At 35.7% G+C, this 21,308-nt stretch overlaps 2 protein-coding genes across 4 annotated transcripts; one reads left to right on the top strand and one right to left on the bottom strand.

The window, feature by feature from the left end:
* Positions 1-947: 947 nt before the first annotated feature.
* On the bottom strand, positions 948-15,465 carry LOC103982816 (uncharacterized). 3 transcript variants are annotated; one of them, XM_009399850.3, is made up of 21 exons: positions 15,097-15,465; positions 12,480-12,650; positions 12,058-12,375; positions 10,094-10,348; positions 9,577-9,701; positions 9,382-9,426; positions 9,194-9,275; positions 9,027-9,095; positions 8,781-8,951; positions 8,655-8,711; positions 6,829-6,897; positions 6,579-6,719; positions 6,397-6,473; positions 5,586-5,849; positions 5,089-5,177; positions 4,845-4,933; positions 4,114-4,242; positions 3,949-4,047; positions 1,639-1,700; positions 1,513-1,564; positions 948-1,326 (listed from the first exon to the last, which is right to left on the bottom strand). In XM_009399850.3, the coding sequence occupies exons 3-21, from the start codon at positions 12,223-12,225 to the stop codon at positions 1,258-1,260; spliced, it is 2,112 nt and encodes a 703-aa protein (XP_009398125.2). In that variant the 5' UTR covers positions 12,226-12,375; positions 12,480-12,650; positions 15,097-15,465; the 3' UTR covers positions 948-1,257. The 3 variants fall into 3 exon arrangements, with proteins under 3 accessions (XP_009398125.2, XP_009398127.2, XP_065034401.1); XM_009399852.3 differs by having other exon boundaries at positions 4,845-4,930; positions 15,097-15,464; XM_065178329.1 differs by having other exon boundaries at positions 4,845-4,930; positions 12,058-12,650; positions 15,097-15,464.
* Positions 15,466-17,626: 2,161 nt separating this feature from the next.
* On the top strand, positions 17,627-20,243 carry LOC135672613 (RNA exonuclease 4-like). Its single transcript, XM_065181111.1, has 7 exons — positions 17,627-17,692; positions 18,326-18,477; positions 18,566-18,696; positions 18,767-18,990; positions 19,134-19,340; positions 19,427-19,507; positions 19,593-20,243. Exons 1-7 carry the CDS (start codon positions 17,661-17,663, stop codon positions 19,819-19,821), a joined length of 1,056 nt encoding a protein of 351 aa, XP_065037183.1. The 5' UTR covers positions 17,627-17,660; the 3' UTR covers positions 19,822-20,243.
* The last annotated feature ends 1,065 nt before the right edge of the window (positions 20,244-21,308 follow it).

Here is a 21,308-nt window from a genome sequence, read left to right as displayed (position 1 = left end):
AAATATATATTGATTGCCTCTTGCATTTACTTTCAGGAAGTTAATTGGTGGTCGTTTGGCAACTGACCAAACGAAACAGAGTGCGACATGGATGGACGAGAAGAGTAGGATACGAGTTTGAAAGCTGTCATGCCTTCTTCTTCATGTAGGCTTTTGGGGGGTAAATTACTACAAAATGCAGCTCCAACTTCCTAGTTTTTCTAAGGAGATCGAGCCTCGAGGAATACCGCTTTATTCTATTCGATTTCCCCTCAACATTGTCAGAAATGATCGACGTATGAGTGGATCCAAAATGGCAGTAAGGTGGTGCTTGAATGGGTAAGGACTGACTGTCTCATAATCTCTTGTTTCTGCTCATACAACCAAGGTATGTGATCCTCTACAGATTGACCTTCGAACTCTTGATGGGAGAATGATGATGTAACATCAATGAATGGTTCAACCACACTCGGTCATCTTCAGATCTTAGCTCTTTTTTTATCTAGACGAAAATGACATGTGAGCTATACAGGATAATGGTTGGAGGCTTGCCCTTAACCGGACGAGGCACAATATGATTACTAATATGGAGACCCTTGCTCTCTGAAATCGAAAAAAATAATCGACTTTTTTTTTTCTCTCCCGCTTTATTAATACGATTCAATTCATTAACAATTGAACTAATGATATAAAATTTTCATAAAATTTTCACTAAAATTTTAAAATGTCTTAAATAAAAATTCAAGATTTAGTTTAAATTAACTTTAAATTTAAAAAAATTATTTCTATTTTAAATTTAAAAATTTTGTAAACAATTTTTAGGGTTAATTAAAAATTTAAAAATTACTCTTCGTGTCATAATTAAAACGTAAAGCTTGTTCAAATTTATTTGAGCCGATTCAAAACTTATACATTGAAAGCATACTCAAAAAATTACATTTTGATTAAAAACATCAAGAAAAAAAAAATCAACCAATAATTTTTAAAAATTTTAATTGAAATTAATGATTGTTTGCCAAAGGATACTTCTCATATTGCATATTATAGAAAGAGAAGGATCTCCATGCCTCAGACCCCTTCGCATATCAACCGCTTAGTTTCGATGTCAATATAACAAACCAACAGAGAGAGAGAGAGAGAGAGTGAGTGAGAGAGAGGGGTAGAGAATATACAATGGATATTATGTGCAATGAATTCATAAATTAAACATCGCCATCACGCCTTGAAGAGGAAAGTGGGAGGGGAACAAAAAACAAAGTCTTATTCCACCATGAAAGATCATCTCTGTGCGGCCTTGTCTTTTCGTTTCTTTTCCTTTCTCAAGGACGCATCGATCTGCTGTTCCAACTGCAAAAGCACCACACCACAAGAAAAAGAAATTGACTTTTCCGGACATCAACAAACATACCTTCATCATCAACACGCCTTAAACGGCAACTAAACCAGAGATTGCTGAACTGTATATCCTTAATAGGTTCTAATGCTATGTAGAGATACTGTGTAGAATAAAGAGATTCCAAACAAGATACTTACCTGAGAATTTTTCAGTTTTAAACTCTGCACTTCTTCAGCAAGTTCCCCAACACTGATAAAAGAAAGTTTTGGATGAATGCCAACAAAACAGCATTTTTTTTTTGTTATCAATAACAGACCTAGTACCTCTGTTGCAGATTAGTCATATAATTTTGCAGTACCCTCTCTGTTCCTGAAGCTTGGAATGACTGTTGTATAAACAATTGATATTAGTGAACTGGACAAACATTGCAACTAAAATGATACAAAAGATACCAACAAGTTTGGAAAAGAAGCTGAGAGAATAGTATTTTAAAAGTAGCCATGTTGCATGATACTTCACTTCCAGTTTACTTTCATATTTCTAGACCTACATTACCTGGAGAATGGCTTGTTCCGGTACAGGGAACAATTGAACATGGTCTGGCAGGTGGACTTCTGAATATTGCATAATCAGAACTATATATAGTACTGGTGATATTTTCATTCTAGATTGCAATGTTCCATGATCTGGATCTTGTGATCCAGATTGTCAATCACTACACTGACTGGTTTCTCCTAACAACCATCTAGGCAAGCTCAGGTTGACTTTTGCAGTAGAGCTTGAGATAGAAGTTCCATCTTACTGTGCAAGCAAGTTTGGAATAGAAGCTAAGAGATGGATCACAATATTTCAATTGGTTAACTAACATAAGAAGTTTGTCCAAATTAGTGGGGGAAATAGATGAAAAAGATCATAATTGTGGTAATGGATGCTGAACTCTTAAACAAACAATTGGGAAAAACAGCTGGCTGAGGTTGACTGGATATATTTGACCAAATAAGGAAGCTTGAGATAGTTCTGGAGATGATGGATTAAGTTGGTCATGCTAAAATCCTTTAATTATATTTCTAAGAGTCTGGAGGAGCCCTCACATTGCTTCTTATATATGTTATCTACTTCCAAAAGTATATTGACACAATTAACTGCCTTTAGTGAGTGTTTTTATTTTGGATGATAGATTATGGATCATATTACTAACAGCTGCGTCCATGTTTACATCCAGTGGAATAGTCACATTGTTCTCACTCTCATTTTCACTAAATATAATTAATGTTTCTTTTGTTAGTAGAACAAGAAAATATTGTCAAATGGCTGGTCGTACTATTTTCCATGTTTCTTCACTATTTTCTCAAACTAACATATTAAACTTTTCAAAACCCCAAGGGAAGAGATGTAGATACTAGCATTTCTACCCATTCAAATCCTCAATATTTGATTTATTGTAGACTGAACCTTGCTAATATTGTTCTAATCCTAATTGGACAGTTGAAATGGTTTAGTTTCTGCAATGAGGCAAATTGATGGAAAAAAGTACCCATTCAGTAGCAAACCTGAAAAATCACAAGAAAACCCACCGTCATGTGATAACCAAGAGATAGGATTACTATGGCCAATTAGAGCTGATGCTGCCAATAGAGAAGCATTGAAAACTGAAGCAACTTACAACTTTTATAAGTAGATAAATTATCATGCACTAATATATATCATAAACCCATGGACTGCTACAAGCAATGAGGAACCGTACTTAAACCCATGGACCGCTGTACAACCTGATATGGTGCAAAATGGGAGGTACGTATTGGCCGCATGTTTGATTATTTTTTTATACAGTTTAAAATTTAAGATTCAAATGAATTAAATAATCAATCGATGGATATATCTAGTTCTACCATAAAAAAAAACGATGGGACTCTACGGGCGATAGATCAGGATCCTCAATCCTATGTATATGTATATCAATATGATTTGTTTGTCGGACTCAATCTTGAAATTGATCCCACTACATAGTGTCTTGAGACACCGTATGTCATTGGTGCATCAATATGATGATAGTCATAGTCTGATTATCATAAACCACGTGTCTGAGGCGACTCCTAAGGCAAGGACGAATGTGACGTATATTGGTGCGGAGCATAAAGAATGACATTCTTTATGCTATTGATTTGCTATTGATTTGTTGCTCCATATTAGAAAAATTTTAATTGGGTATTTCTATAATTTTAGGTCATTTTTTGATAGAGTTTGGGATATCGATACGTACCGATGTATCAACACACACAAGACACTAATACCGACTGGTACATATAAGATACCATGCTTTAACCTAATAAGAAAAGTGAGGGCCAAGAATAAGATATCATACTTACACCTAATAAGGAAGATAAGGACTAAGCTTCTTAACTTAGAAACAAGAAAAGTCACAATTAATTCACAATATAATGAGCATATCATTTATAGTAAGAATGCAAAAACGGGAGAAATTGGGCTGTGGAATATAGTTATAGTCACCAGATTTACCCACAGAGAAAAAAAAAGTAGCTCTATTTTATTAACTAAATGCCTTCTACACCAGCATAGAACATTTTATTTGCTAATGCTCCATAGTAAATTTAGGTAAATAATCTTCAATATACCTGTGAATCACCAGTGCTTGTATCAGAGGCTTCTGTATGGTAGGCTGAAGATACATTATGTGTTTGCTCCACACACTTGATCAGTTTAATTAATTGCTCCTGTTAAAAAGAATTACTTTAATACCTAGAAGATGAATATCCACAAAGAGAGCTCAGGCGGCTGACCTTTTGCATAGAATTTTGATGCAGTAAAAATTGCAAGGTAGGAAGAAGTGAAGCAGCATTCACTGCACATGTAGATTTTCTAGGTGATCCACCTATTAAGCTGACCATGCAATTTACTGAAGAAGCTACCTATAAGGCAATGTGCAGAAAAAATAGTAAGCAATCTAGATACAGTGATAATATGATCATCAAGTTGATTGATGACTTGTCTCATATGGTACATTTCAATATAAATCAGGGAAACCTTATACTAAACATTCTAATCCAGTAAACTTTGTTCGAGGAATAAACACTTACATCAGCCAAGGATACTTAAATCCCTAACTATAACATATTCCACCTTGGTGCTTCTACATAGTCTCAAGTGTTCATAATTGTTAGCCAGATTTGTCCCTCTTGGGTAGTAAAAGAAAGAGTAATAGCAGAGAAACTCATGGCACACCAATGAAATGTTGGAAACTAAACATTCGTTACGATCAAATAACATATGTAAACCACTTGCATAATTCAGAAATCAGGAAATTAGAAGAGGTGCCTGCCTATTTTCATGCAGTAAATTCCAGAAATGATTGTATTAGTGATATCATTATTTGCTGCAATTTTTAGTTTCCAAGTTATCACAGTCCACCTCAATGCTATAGAAGTAAAAAAAAATTTATGTGCTCAAGTTTGTAATCCTTTAGCATCTGTTTCTACAATCTACAATACCACAGAGTTAAATAGTAAAGTACCTTTGGGCTAGCATCTGGAAATGTAATTTGAAATCGTCCTTTACGCTGGACAATTTTTCCTTCTGAAGGTTCCTCATGTAACATTGCTGCTACACCAGTCCAATTTTCTCCAAGGTTAAACAGAAGTATAAAAAATAAGAAAGCAGCAAAAAACCACTTGGCTTTTGGCTTCTTTCTGGTTAGCACAGGACATGTTTAACAAACTAAAAAAACTTACGGAAGATAAGTGTCATGTGTACTATACCAGATGTCAAGTTAGATGAATCTTTCGTTTGACGAGACAAGGGACCACTATAATATCTTTCATGTTGACATCTCCGATGTATGTCATCCCTTTAATAAGATATAAAGAGACTAAAAATTAGCAAATATAGTCATCAAACCATTTAATATAATTTAAAGGCAAAAATTTATAGAATGAGCAAGAATGAGTTCGGACATTCATGCATATCAAGAGTGAATAGTGGTGGATCAATGACCATATGAATATCCAGTTGTGGTATAAAAAACAAGAATTGTTCATGCATGATGGAAACCTAATAATAAAACTGCAATGCAAAATTCAAACATAGTAATTCCCTTTCAGTTAAGATCACATTTAAGTTTTCAGTTCTCAGGAGAAAATTGGTAGCCATAATTGCAGAAGGGAAAAGAAGGATCAGCAGACCTAAAGATAGAGAGACAGGACAGAAGGATTTCTTGAATCACATAAATGTACGGTTTCCAACTGGCGGTTATTACCTCTCTGCATCTGCATCAACATTCCTACACGGAGAAAGAATGTGCTCTGGTAGAAGAGAACCACTTAAGAATTTCTGACACCCAAGGTTATCCATATTCGAGGAGACAGAAGCACTTCTTTCCATATTTTCATCATTATGTGTTCCAAATTTGAGATCCTTTGCTTCTGATGCTTGCTGCAATGGAAACATGGAGTCGAACTTTGATGGGATCTTCCAATTAGGGCTGCTGGTATTCATGTCCTCACAAACATCAAAACATGCTCTGCAACAATTTTAAATGCTTATGAAGTTAAAGCTGATTCAGTTGGCTATACATTTCATCAAATAACTTCACTTAAATAATTCTGATTTGCTTGAAACAGTTGTAGATACAATACTTCACTTAAGTATTATTACTGCTGACCTCAAACATCTATGCAATGTATAAATACATACAAGACAAAAAAAAAAGTTGTAGATGTTGAGTCCTCCTAAACTATTGTTTTCACCTGAAGTTTTCCTATGTATAAATGCATACAAGACAGAAATAACAGTTGTAGATATTGAGTTCTTATCAACTATTTTTTTTCACCCGAAGATTTCCTCTACTTCTAGCAGTATGTTGATTAGCTCGATGAAGACATGTACCACATATTAAAAATATTTTAAATTAAATGGATGTCCTTTTCACTGTATGTCATTGTCATCATTAAAAAACAAGTACATCAATGGTTTTGCTTTTCTCTAGCTCGTTTCTTTCTTTTGGATGCAGGTAACAATATGAGGCCAAAAAGCAAGTAACTATAACATAAAGTTACTGAACTACATACTTGAGTGCCTGAAGAGGACGACTTGGAAATGCAGAGGCCAATGGACCCTCCAAATCCTGAAGATCTTGCATTTCACCCTAGAAAAAAAAAATAAATGTTTAAATTTGATACAGTTAAAAGCTTGAAATAGGGGAGGGAAAAAATACTTAACAGAAGGAAACAACAAACTTAGATATAAATACCTCCCTAGAAGTTTCATTGCTGGCAAAGTTAACTCTCTCAGCCAGAGCAACCACCGAGGAATCAACACTATCAAGGTCATCCTTAAGATTATTGCCAGCATCTACATTTTCCAAATTATAGACATTATCCAAGGATTGCATCTGGACACCAATCACATCAAACATCAAGACTTGTTATGTTCTTTTCCCACAAGGAATCCTTCTTGGACAAAATAGCTAGTTGACATGTGAAACCAGAAGTTATCCTTACAAGAGCAGCTTGAGATTTCAACTCCTCCAGATTAAAATTCCATCCACTAATTCCTCGTATGTATTTTTGCTGCAACACAAAATTATTTTGTCATCATCAATAACCAGATGCACTAACATATAAGAATCCAGTATCAAAGAGTCAAAATTTCAGAAGACAGCTCAGTATCATAAATAATGCCTTTCGATAATAATTTTGCTGCAATATAACTAATAAGAATAATTTATACCATAGTTGTTCAAATCTAGTCTGGGATTTGGTGAACTTCTTGACAAGAAAATAATGTCAGTTCATCAACCAAAATGTCATATTATAACAACAAGACATAATCCCAACTATCTGTGGTGGCCAACTACATGAATCTTCTCCCACCATTGACCTTTGTGTAATATGATGCAAGCTCATGAGATCTGATAAAGTTTTGTACTAGCTCTCAGTGATCTAATGCAACTCTCATTTTAATTTTATCCGAGTCTGGGACCAGACACTGATGATGTTAACCAAGAAATAAAAATAATGTCATCGAATACTTGATACAAGCAATTCCCACATATCTGATGCACAGAAGCATACACAATGATATATGTAGTTAAATAAAATATGCAACATAATTTTAAACTGAGCATAGATTAAGAAATGCACATTCATGTACAATTTATGATGTTATACACACACACACACACACACTAAGGCCAACAAAATAATTAGAAGCTTACATACTCATTTAAGAACATAATTAGGTTCTAAGGAACAAGAAATGGCGGAAGGGTCTAACTAAGAGAATGGCATATTATCTTGAATCATATACAATAGTTGAAATAGCACAAATAAAGAAAAAAATATAAACAACAAAATAGTGATGGCTGAGCACACAAGGTCCCACCAATCTGGAGTCATGGGAAGGGTCAATGTTTATAATCTTACCCTACAAGTAGATAGGTTGTTTTCATGACCTCAAATCCTAGTCACCCAAGTTGCAAAGAAAAACCTTACCAAGGCACCAAGACTCACCCAAGAATATATATATAACCACATATGTGATTATATTTCTCTCACCCAATAATATATAACTTCATATGTGATTATAATTTTCATATTGATCACATACGCAAACAGACTGACATATACAATAACATTGTATATTGAGGCTGCATAGTCATAGGAGGCACAGTCGCACCATTATATTTTCATAATAATGGATCACATATAGATTTTAGATTTCATACATATGATAATAGAGTATACTGAGGCCACACAGCCATATATGGTGAGGTCCCATGGCCACGTAAGTCAATGCAACCATATCACTCAGCTCATGCAAGCAGTTACAGCTTTTCGTCATGCAGTCCCGCCTGCAATATGGTATAACTTAACCACAAAAAAAATGGACTGCAAAATATGATATGAATCACTAAAGGATACGTATCCTGCCTCTTCATGAGAAACAAACAGTTAAGTTGTTCTCAAAAAATATTTTTGAAAAGTGATCCAAAAACACAAATAGATTAGTGTTTTGTGGTAAGTCTAAGTAACCTAACAACTTAACTAGTTAATAAATCTTTCAGGCTTTCAGCAGTTCAATCAAAAATATTATCTGATATGGTAATTCTGATCTGACTTTTAACAGAAACATCTTTGTGCTTTTAGAAAAATCAGAGCCATAAGAAAGTTGTCATATGGGTGACCTATATTTTTCTTAAGAGAAACATATGGAAGACTTCATGAGATCTTTAGACATCCTGTACCCTCTAAACCTGAGGATGCTATTACATCAAAATGACAATATGTTCAAAGAAAATCGATATAAAAGCATTTACTTAAGATACCTGTGATAATTGTTCAGATGCGTCCTTGTTCTCTAGAAGAAAATTTGCCTCCTTTCCCTAAAAGTTAGTGACTATTAAAAAATAATTTTAGCATTCAACATTAATCAAAAGAGATTAATTTCAGACCTTCAGTGCCTTAAAACGATCACCAAGAGGAGAAAGGCCCTCGAGAATAGTCTGTGCTAGAAACTCACTAGAACGAGCATGTTTGAAGAAAGGGTGCTTCAAAAGCTTTTCTGAAGTTGGACGTTTCTTTGGATCCTTTACTAAGCAGGTGGCTATCATCTCTTTGAAAGACTACCAAAAAAATAACACTTTAATACAACAAACAATAGTTATATCTTGGCACCAATATTTTCATTAGAGGAGAACCTTTGAGAATCTCTTGTCTCTTTCGTAGTCAAGACCTGGTGGTGCATTTTGTAACGTCATAAGCAACACCTGCAATACAAAATATCATATATATAGAGTAAGGCACAGCACATATTAAAACAGATGACTCTCCGTTCATGGGCAGATACTTAGAGAATGGGGCATACTTTCATGGGCGGATACTTAGAGAATGGGGCATGTCCATGGGCAAGTTCTAATGCAGTAATGCCAAATGACCAAACATCTGCTCTGTTCATATCACAAATCATGAAGATAAAAAGTATTACTAAAAAACCGATGAAACATTTTTAATACAAATGGATTAGCATGTCACAATGAGATAGTCACCACTGACTTAAAATCATATCCATGCAGTTGTTGCATTACTTCAGGAGCCATCCTGAAAAACAGATGAGAATAAACAAATAAGTCATATGCAATATTCGATAATCAATTTAAAAAAGATCAAACCAAAAGAATATCCCAAGCTCAAAATTCCAAGTTCAGTAAAGGTGCCAAATTGCAAAAGAGGTGAATCTAAAAAATGCACCAGCATGGGGTTCCCACAAATGTATTCCTTGTTCTCTGTCTATCCCCAGTATCAAACATACAAGCTGAGACTCCAAAATCTGCTAACTTAACAGCTCCCTTAGCATCAATTAGAATATTACCAGCCTGAAAAATTATAGAAAATACAGAGCATAAAAAATCTACATAATCAAAACATAGACAATCCAAGGAGTCCCACAAAGAAAAAATACATAGAACAAACACTGAACCCACATGGATTTCTAAAATCTACTTAACAAAATGCATATCTAAACTGGCAGAAGCTAGAAAATCAGGAGAAATTTGCAAATTCCTACACACTACACTAAGTGAAGCAGCAAAGGTCAATGTCTCCACAAAGCGAACAACAGCAATATAAAAGTACTTTACTCAACAGCAAGACTACAAGTAAACTAGCAGAAGAGCGTTACGGCACCAACCAACAGGACTAGGAGATCTAATTATAAACAAACATATCTCAACCTTCCAAACACGTAGTTAACATAAAAGAAAACTACCTTGATGTCTCTATGGATATGACCCTGAGCATGGAGATACACAAGAGCTTTAAGAACCTCATGCAAAAGAGTTGTAATAACTGGCTCCTCAAAGCCTTCTGGATAAGCATATTTCATTATATGAAGAGCAGACCCCCCAGCCATATATGGCATCACAACCCAAAGGTTGTGACCTGCCGTAAAAGAACAATAAGCATGTAGTACATTAGGATGATCAATCAAACTCATTGTTTGTACTTCACGGCGAATTCCATCCTGAAAGAAATACAGAGAAAAGGTGTCAACCAAGTTATTCAGAAAAGCATTTCAAAAGATCCAGGCCAGATTCTAGATTTCCCATTAAATAGGTATCAGAAAATCCTTCAAACGCATCTCGTAACAAGCATGAACATGTAAATGGATGAGAAAAATTGTGAAAAGCATTCATGGACATCCCAGTGTGAATGATTATAGAGGAATGATTAAGATAAAAATACCAAGTTAGCAGCAAATTTGTTAGTTGTTAGGCTTTTAAAATGATAGCTTTATTAAGCATGTTGAATAGCATTCTAGTTAACCTTTTAAAAATTGGCATTTCATAAATATTCTCCAGATTAACAACTCAACCAAAACATCTACAGAAAGAATTATCTTATTATATCACCTCATCAAGTCATCATCATCCAATCCCTCCTCCAGCAAAATAATAATCTCTATGAAGCATAAATCCATAGGAGATTTATCATCATGATCTGCAGTAAAGGTGACAAAGGCCTTGGTGACAAGATTACTCCAATGTGACTTGGATGTCCAGGGTTCCAACTTAAAGAACAACCTCGGCATGGCTGAAAGTTGAAGTCCACATGACCCTCTCCACTCTCCAGAGTCCAGACCCTTTATTGCTTGAATTGGGCTGTTCCACTCAAGTTGATGCACAACAAGATGGGAAAGCCAAGCATGGTGGATCATATCTTAACTAGTAAACATTAAGAACTTTTTCTTGGTATAAAATTGCCTTAACTTGAAATATGCTGTTCTTATTTTCTTTTCAAGCAATAATACCTAACAGGAAAGTTGTTTGGAATTTTGAATAGACATTTTGGGGAAACTATGAAATGTGGTAGGAGACCAGATCATTAAAATTCATCAGTAAACAATGATGCCTTGAATATGATATACACTGATTGCAGTTCCTCCTGAAACCTTTGTGTTTTTCTAAGCACAAAATCAAACTTCGAAAGGACATGGACTAATAGGCCACAAGATATCTTTTATCTTTGGTATGGAATAAATGAATTATTAAATTCTAAATGAAAATTGCAAAACTTAAGGAGGAATTCATCAAGTAATGTCAAATTATGGAGAATGCTGCTGTCTCCTTTCCAAAATTTTATCAACATTTCTTTCTTCTCAAAGTCATGCAAGATGCAATTCACCGGCCAACATATCCTGTTTGGAGGCTGAACACCACAAATCATGCTCATTTAAAAAGATTTCTCTTTTTAATTGCACAGCAAAGGTCAAACTATGGGGCAGCTTAGTCATATAAAATGAAATTAGTAAGTCAAAACTCTTGCTAAAATATAAATGTCAAATCTTTGTGAATTGTGCAAGGAAGTAGATCCATCAAGCACATTTCCTGACCATTAGTCAAGAAAATGATGATGCTACAAGTTGAAATTAGGATTGAATGGTTGCAGAGATGACTACATAGGACATCAAACTAAGACGACAATGTTGGAGTATGCTCAAAGTCTCAAATCGATTAAGCTAGCCAGTGATGCGACAAAGAGATCAACAAAGAAAAACAGAGACAATGGAACCATAGTTGTAAGTAATGCCTAGGTTAGGGAAAAGAACACATCCACTGAATAAAGAAAGTTAGCCCGCATGTGATGCCATAAGAAAAGAATAAGATTGAGCAGAAACTAAAGTTTGGAAGAATCAATCTCTCTCCACTACATGGTGGCAAACAGCATACTTACCAGGTCATTATTGCACTTCTCGAGATCAAGAACCTTAATAGCAACTATCTGATTAAGAGGAATACATAGAGCTCTGTACACAGTGGCACTAACACCTTCACCTACTTCCTCATACAGCTTGTAGTCTTTAGAATTCGTCGGAAATCTCCTCTCAAATTCACATTCCATGTCTCTTTCTTATAGAAGAAAGTCAACTACTTCAAGCTCCAGAATGACCATGATGCAAAATAAATTGAATAGATTCTGAAGTGATTATAGCAATATCAGCAACATATCACTCTCATCTAATAAAATACTCCCTTCCTTTTGGATGTGAATCTGGTAATAAATAAAGTAGCAACCAAATATCAGTCTCATCAGAACACATTCCATGCACTGGCATCAAATATGATATCTTTTCTTTGTTTCCACAGTCTCAATACCGTTAAAAGCCCAAAGCATGAAGAACTTCATTTCATTCTTCTGCATATCTGGATACAGTAACTGAAAAGCATTATCAAGGGTGCAGCTGAAGTATCCATCACGCCAAAAAATCTCATTGATGTATTAAGTGAAAGAAAATCAGCTTATCTCAAGAAAGAATCAGTATCAACCTGCATCAAAATATCATTGGAATATAACAGACTGTCACAAACAGGCAAATCTATAGCTTTCAAGTGAACTAGAAATTCTCAGAACATATATCTGGAAAGAGAAACCCGAAAAGAAGAATTGTCAGGTAACTTAAAGCATTCCCAATGAACAAGCACAAGGCACTTGAAAAATTTTAAAAGAAGTACAACAATACAACTTAAAAAGGCATCACACATCGTATTTGATCTGCTTTGGCACAATCTGAAATGATAATATGCAAAAACTATTATTTGTAAAAACATCAGAACAACTTAAACAAGACAACTAATAACAATTTATTCACCTACTTTGTTGCTTTTTATTATGACCATACAAAAGGAAATGCTAAAAGCAAAACACAAATGTTCAACCAAAATCTCTAGATGGTTTTGTTTATCAAGAAACAGATGGCTGCCTAAAGCTAGTGTGATAATTAGATTTAGGTTGTGTGATAGATTTAGGTTCTTTCAGTCAGCAGCCAATGAACAGAAATCACAACACAGAAAATTTTGGAAAAATAATTAGGTTGTGTCTTTTGGTTTTATGTAGCTGTTAGTATGGAGGAAAAGCATTGCATTAGAATCACAATTAGAATATCCATAGCAGACAAGAGCATAAATTGATATATACAGCTCTCCGTGACACTGCAAAGATTGAACTGCCTGGTGAGCATTTGACTAAAAGATATTATTCCTTTTAAGGCAAAGAGAAGAGGTCTTTCAGCTTCCTACAAATATCAATTTCCTCGCTAATCTGCAACTAATGAAGCCTTAATATGCAAAAAACCTTCGGTTTCCTCCCTAATATAGCAAAAGATAAGTACTTCATCAATTGGTAGAACAAAACGAGCATCTTTGATAAGACTCACTTCATTAAATCTCGTTCAACTCCTACCACTATCCCGACTCCTAAGTAGCAAAATGGTATAACAACATCCAATGCAAGTAGCATGTTTTCTTTCTTTTTGACACAAGTAAACTATCTTCCGTGAACGAAACAAATTGATGCCTGTTCAGCCTGATTCAATGGTCAACACCCAATAAAGAGCACTTCAAAGTGAACTTTAATTTAAGATACAAAAGAAACTTACTACGTGTACATGTCAACACCCTGGCACCGTATTATAGTCGAAACAAGGAAGTCCTTCATCGACTGAACTGCACGATGAGCATTTGCCTAACTGACATTATCCTCTTCGAGGCAAAGGGAAGAGGACTTTTAACTATGCAACAAGTATTGTGGAGCACAATGATATTCTTTCAACCTCATAGTCTTAAAAGATTTAATTTCCTCCCTATTATGCAAGTAATTAAGTCTTAATATGCGAAAAGATTATAATATTTTCTCCATAATCTGACAAAAGAGAAAGTGGTTCATTGGTTGGCAGAACAAAAAGGGTCAGCATTCTGGGTAGTCTGGAAGCATATTTGATTAGAAAATGACTTAACTTCATCATATCTTGTTCATCTCATACAACTATCCCAAAGTCCTAAGTAGTCAACTATCTTCAGACCCCTGTAAACTATCTTCTGCTAAACCGAAAAGTTGATGCCTTTTGGTTTGATTCAATGATCATCTCCCACAAAGAGCACATCAAAGTGAACTTTAATTCAACATACAAAAAAAGTCTTTCCATGTGTACTTGTCAATACCCTAGCACAATTCTAACCAACACCATATAGTCGAAACAAAAGTCTTTTTTCATCAATTGAACTGCCTCGTAAGCATTTGCCTAACTGGCATTATCCTTTTTCGAGGCAAAGAGAAGAGGGTTTTAACCATGCAACAAAAACAGTGTAGCACAATGGATGCCCTTACAACCATCGTTTTAAGAAAATTAATTTCCTCCCTAATCTGCAAGTAATTAAGCCTTAATTATGTGAAAAGACTATATACTTTTCTCCCTAATCTAGCAAAACAAAAAGCAATCATTAATCGGTAGAACAAAAGGATTAACGTACTGGGTAGTTTGGAAGCATCTTTGATTAGAAGACCAATTTCATCACATCTTATTCTACTCCAAACACTATCCCAACTCCCAAGTAGTCAAATGGCAGAACAACATCCAAGGTGAGCAGATTGTTTTCTTTTTAAACCCCTGTAAACATCTTCCGCCGAACCACAAAGACTGATGCCTCTTCGGCCTGATTCAATGACCATCACGTCGCAAAGAGCACGCCAAAGCTAATTTTCTATTCAAGATTCAAAGAAAGCGTTCCATGCGTACATGTCAACACCCTAAAACAAATCGAACGAATACCATATAGTCGAAACGAGGAAGTCTTTATTTATCAAGATTTGGATGCCCGAACAAATATCTATCCACAACAAATTCTACGCCGAAATTCCACAGATAACCCAAGATAACGAACCAAGAAATTCCTACAGAAACAAATTAAGAGAAAACACAAAGCGAGATCAGTATACCTAGATGAGCAGCTGAAAAGAAGATGCGGAATCTGGCGTTAATCCTTGATGGCCCAAATCGACGGCCCTTTCTCTCGGTATCCAACCAGTATCAACAAAGACGAACGAACGAACAAAGAAACGAGCAAATGGCCGGAAAAGATCTGACAAAAACGAAAGAAAAAGGGAGAAGATGCGCCGTCGTCAAAAAGAAATCGGAGTAGAAATCGCCGTCTTCCCCAACGATCCCGCTTCTTTCTTCATCTCATCCTCCGAAGGCGATCGCTGGAATTCCTCCAACTCAGCTATCAGAGATCAAATCCCAATCCCTCGATCTCTCTCCCTCTCTCTCTCTCTCTCTCTCGCTCTTCGGATCGGGAGATGGAATATATATTATCCAACAGACTTTTGCCATATATCTTGATTTCGAACCGACTTGGCCCGAGTTAACTTTCAGGGGCAAAACGACGAAGGACAGAACTGATCGGCACCGGCGTGCTGTGGGTCCCGCTCCCGTCGTGTGTTTGAAGGGCCACATTAGACACGAAACTTGCTACGGGCGATTCGGCTTTTCTGGCAGCCTTTTTCCGTTCAAAATCGTACATATAGTTTTTCTATTTTATTAATTCTGAAAAGGAACGACCAGCACGGAGTGGGCCACACGGGCCTTAAGGCTGGGCCGAGTAGGCTAAGCCTCATAAGCAAGCGGCACCTGGGCTGGAGTTTAAGGTTGGGCCAAATGGGCTGGGTCACATTTCTTGTGCTTTACAGTCCCATATTCACATCCATCGCTTTAAAACGTGTGTAAAACATTTTCGATGGCGGTCAAAAGGTCCAAAATTTACATGGATATATTCTACTACTTTAAAAAGAAGAGCATCTAACAGAGAAAGAAATGTAACGTTGCCTATCTGTTTCTTTAGATATTTAGATACTCCTATATTTAGATACTCCCGAAGATGGTCTCTTGACACGCATGATGCGTTAGCAGTTATAGCTTGCGGGAGTGGCATCTGGAACAGAAACAAAACAAAATTAAGAAATTGCTACTAATTCTGATAAATTAAACTTACAAGAGAAATTAATTCCACACAGATAAAAAGATAATAATATTTAAAGATATTATTTTTCTCATGATTTCATATGTTTAGATGAGGTCTTTATTTATACTGGTTCTAGGTCTTGAAAACTAACTAACTAACAATAATAAAAATAAATATAAATATAAAAATTAATAATGTAAGATAAATAAAATAATAAGCAAGTAATTTTAGGCTCTTTAAAAATGATCTTCTTATATTTGTTCTGTATTAATCCCCTCCATTTAAGAAAACATCCTTGAGTTTATGTTTGTATATAATAGATTTTCATTTAGAAAATAGTCATATAAGTCTAGAACACGGAAGGTCTCTAAAATCACTTAATTATCTGGTAAATCAATCACAAGCATTGTTATTGATTTTCTTTAAGACCTTGTACGAATCATATTTCTTCTACTTCAATTTGTTATAAATGTCCATGGGAAATCTCTATTTTCACAAGTATACTAAAACTATATATTCTTCCTCGAATACATTGTCTCCTATGCTTATCAGCTGCTCATGAAAGCTCCTCACTTCTATAATAATCTTCGAAGTAACCATTCTCAAATAACATGAATCTTATCGATACTCACAATGAACCCCAAGAAGATCAATCGATTTGTCTGGAAGTCACACTTCTTCGTATTGGCATATAACTTGTTATCTTACAAAACAATTAAGACTTAGGGACATATGTTCTTTCCTACTATGACTGTAGATTAAAATATTATCAAAGTAGACTACTATAAATTTTTCGATGAATAGTTTAAGACCCTAGTTTAAGATCCGATTCATAAGCCTCATGAATGTACTCGATATATTGGACAACCCAAATAACATAATTAACCCAAGATTCATAAGCCTGAGGTTGAACTTCACTTACATGTCTTTTTTGGTTGATTGTATGATAGTCCATAATTCATTCTTTTTTATTTGATTTATTTTGATAGACTGATTAGCTACATAGGTATGTGTTGATGATTACACTGGCCATAACCATCAACTTTACCGTAGAGAACTTTACGGTCAAAGATATGTTGCATGGTGTGGACCTGGAATCCAGTTACTTTCTCTTCCACCATTTCTTTTGACCGCGCATCTTTGAAGGGGAGGAATCGAGTGGGACCAAACTAAAAGGGTTGCGTACTGTACCAAGAATACTTGTCAAAAAATTTAGCTGGCTCTATGTCTTGAACGATTCCTTCATGAGAGTTTCCCTTTCATGGATTCGGATTCTGGACAATATATTTCGTGGACGATCCTAAGTCCAGTTCAATCAAGACATCACCTCAAAGCTGGGAATTGGATCAGGAAATCCCCACCTTAATCTACAGAGATGGAACATCTTCTCCAGTTGAACACTCTTCTCTTGCATCTCTTACATCTCTATACACCTCCCAGCTATTGCTAGCTGTGTGTATAAATATGGTACCAACACTCCATTTCTTTGCAACCAGCCTCGAGTGGTTTCCCTCTGGTGGCATAGAGCTACATAGACCAGTCATGGATAACACGCCTGATTCTGGGACAATTAGGTACGCCACCATTTCTTCTTCACGTACACTGTATCGTTTGTGGAACATCCATGTGCTTGTCTTTTCGTAATATACCCTACTTAATAAGTCTACAGTATGAACTGAAGTTTTAGACATTAATGCCAAAGGTAGAACAACTTCTTTCAGATTAAAGTATCATTTCATAGTATTTTCTTTTACATGTTGCAACTTCAGCCTTTTTAACTGCTAGTATATCGTCGATTTGTTATTGCTGGAATTCACTAGTTTACTACTACTGCATAAGATGATCGACTCTACCTAACTGATGCAGTCTATGTTTCTAAAGTGAGCAGCAGCCTTACACCACAATATTCACATCTTAGCCTCGCCTTTTTTTGCAGTTCTTTACCTGTTCCTATTTCCGAAATCAAGATTTCTTAATTTATGTTGAGTTTCTAATGTGAGAACAAGGTGATACAGCAAATTAGAAGCTCCCATCGGAATTTGTGCTCGCTGTTCATGTCACAAGCAGTATCTCCATAGAACCTGAACTTTTAGATTTGTTTATACGTAATTATGTTCCCTAAAGCTTCGATTTATAAAGAAACTGAAGTGAAGCTCCATGTATGATTCTCCATGATCATCAAAATCTGACTATAAAACGCACCCTAGGAACAAATGCGCAGCATGTTTCAGGCAATACAACAAAGTGGAGCACTTGGTGGAACATATGAGGGCCTCATTTCACTCGGTGCATGAGCCGGTGTGTGGGATATGCCAAAAGCAATGCAGATATCTTGAATCTCTCAGGGAACATCTAATAGGTGAGCTATGTATGAAGTTAAAAGGAATTGGGATTCTTCAATTATTTTTGTTGTAGAAGTTAGAATCGATCTTATCTCTTTCTTGAAGGACCACTTCCGAAGATTGAATGTGCAAGGATATTCAGCACTCGAGGATGTGATTTATGCTTGGACATCTTCCAATGTCCAAATGCTCTTCGAATTCACCGTGGAACATGCCAACTCTGCTGTGCTGTTCCGGTGAGTAATCTAAAACCAACAGATCTGTTGCGTGCCAAGTGAATCTTAAAAGGAATTATTCTTCTTTCAGGGGCTTATCTCTCGGATGTCGAGGTTGAGCTTTCAGGGTCCAAGCTCGTCGGATCATGTCACACGAATGCAAGGTTCCAAGGTAATTGCTTTAGGCTGCACGATGGTCGGAGGAGGAAGTGACGGATCGTTAGATCTTTGCGCAAGGGTCTTCCTGATCGGGGAAGATGAAAACATCATTTTCCAGACTTACATCAAGCCCCTAATCCTGGTGACAAACTACAGGTGCCGTGCGCCTCTTTTTCCCTTTCTGAATTCCTCTGAACAAAGTTGGTGACCAGCATCGAACTCATAACAAGGCATCAGCGTTTATCCAAGTTGCCGTAAGATAGAACAACACGAATCCTTGACACTTCAATCTTTCCCAGGTATGGAACGACAGGTGTAAGACCCGAACACTTGAGGGATGCAATGCCGCTGAAGCAAGCACAGAGGAGGATTCAGGACTTGCTTAGCAACGGAGAACCGATCTGGAAGATACGATCTCGGGGTGGGAACGCAAGGATCCTCGTCGGACACGGTTTGGATCACGACCTCGACTGCCTCGGAGTTGAATACCCTGAATTCTTGATCAGGTACGTAACTCCTGCATTCCATCACATATGTCCAAGCTTGTTTCCCACGAACCATTCTTGTTTACTGATCGTCTTTCTTGGCACAGAGACACAGCAACCTATCCACCATTGCTGAAAACTAGCAAGCTCAGCAACTCGCTCAAGCATCTGACGCAAACCTACCTTGGGTGAGGAGTACATATAAGATACATGTAGCACTCTTTAGAAGCCAGATCATGATTTTACTTCACCTCATCTACTGTTCACCTGCAGTTATGACATCCAAACTGGAACACAAGATCCATACGATGACTGTGTGGCTGCAATGAGGCTTTACGTCAGGATGCGCTCGCAGAATCATCCCCGAGACAACTCTTCGGGCTCCGGAGAGAACCGTAATAATTATCCATCTTGGAGGCAACCGGAGCTGGAGAAGATGACACCGGAAGCATTACTGGAACTCTCATCATCCGATTATTACTGCTGGTGCTTGGACTCTTAAGCGGCTTGGAAATGGTGCGTGGACGCAGCGTACGTTACGTAGAAGTAGGTACTATGTTATATCGTCTGGTGACTGCACCCAATGTAGTAATGCCTGCTATGCAGGTTGCAGTGCTGCAGCTGTCAAGGGGTCCGCGGCACCCGGTCATGTAATCTATTTACTTTTTTTTTTCTTTTTTAAGTTGCAGATTGGATTTTATTTTGGCACAGATAAAAGAAGGTAATTACCAAGATTTATTTTGGTTAATTACCAAGACCATTAGTGCACCTCTTCTATTTTTAATTGTCTTGAAAATCTTGGATTCTTGGAATCATATCCAAATTAGTAGGGTGATTTTTTTAAACAAAAATTCAGTAGATATTCCCTGTTTGTATTTTTTTTTCCTGTGCTCATATTTCATGTAATCTCATAAATGTTTTTCGTTGTTGCTTGTTGTTTTCATCATGTTGCTCGTCGTTCTGTTGATTGTGTATTAAGAAGGGAGACCACGATAGACTTCTTTTACTTCTTGAGTTTTATGGTCGTTCATCACTCAGGCATTAAGTGTTTAGGCATCGATGCATGCTTGCTCATTTTTCACTCATCACCTTGCGAATGTAAGTTACCATATTGCCCATAGCCCTTATTTCTATATTGTGGGACTTTCTTTCTAAGTTGATAAATATATCATTATATCTAAGTTTTTATTAGGCTATCCTTAAAAAGCTTAAAAATAAAATATCTTTTATTATAATTTGAGTAAATTATCAAAAAGAACTTCTTATAATAGGTTTTTATCGGATGATTACCTCATATATTTGGTTTTTATCGATAGATATCATTTTCCTTTAAAATCTCCTTAAGGCCCTTGAATCAAGCTTTTCGAGCTTAATAGATCTATGGATCAGTTCCATTCGGATTAGGTTGATTCAGGTTGGATCTATTATATTCAAGTTATACTTAAGTTACACACATTCATATAATATATTAAAATATATTAATTTTTATATAAATTTATTCTAACTTCATCATAAAATAAAATAAAAACAATTTTTTTGTTAGAATCATATTACAATAGAATTGTCAAAGTTATGATAATTAATTATCCTAAAAAATCTAAAAAAATTAATATGAAAATATGGTTAGGTAATTGAATTTAATTTATTTCAATTTGGAGTTTAACTAAGTCAATATAGAAAACTAGAAATAGGAAATGCAAGATTTTGTGATTATTGAAAAATTTAGGATACTTTTATATAAAAATTAATATATTTTAAAACATATTTTGTGAATAAATGTAACTCAAGTCTAATGATTTCTTTTGGATAATATAGGATCATTTGATAAAAAATTAATATATTTTTTAGGATAACTCAAGGTTTTTAGTTTTATGATAAATTTAAAATAATTTTATATAGATCTAATATATTTTTAAATATATTTTATGAATGAGTGTAACTCGAGTACAACTCGAGCACAATTTAAATTAATTATTATTATTTGAATAA

Source organism: Musa acuminata, chromosome BXJ1-4, assembly GCF_036884655.1.
Source record: "Musa acuminata AAA Group cultivar baxijiao chromosome BXJ1-4, Cavendish_Baxijiao_AAA, whole genome shotgun sequence".
Classification (NCBI taxonomy): Eukaryota; Viridiplantae; Streptophyta; class Magnoliopsida; order Zingiberales; family Musaceae; genus Musa; species Musa acuminata.
The sequence above is the reverse complement of the archived record's forward strand: the minus strand, read 5'-3'. Positions and strand labels throughout refer to the sequence as shown.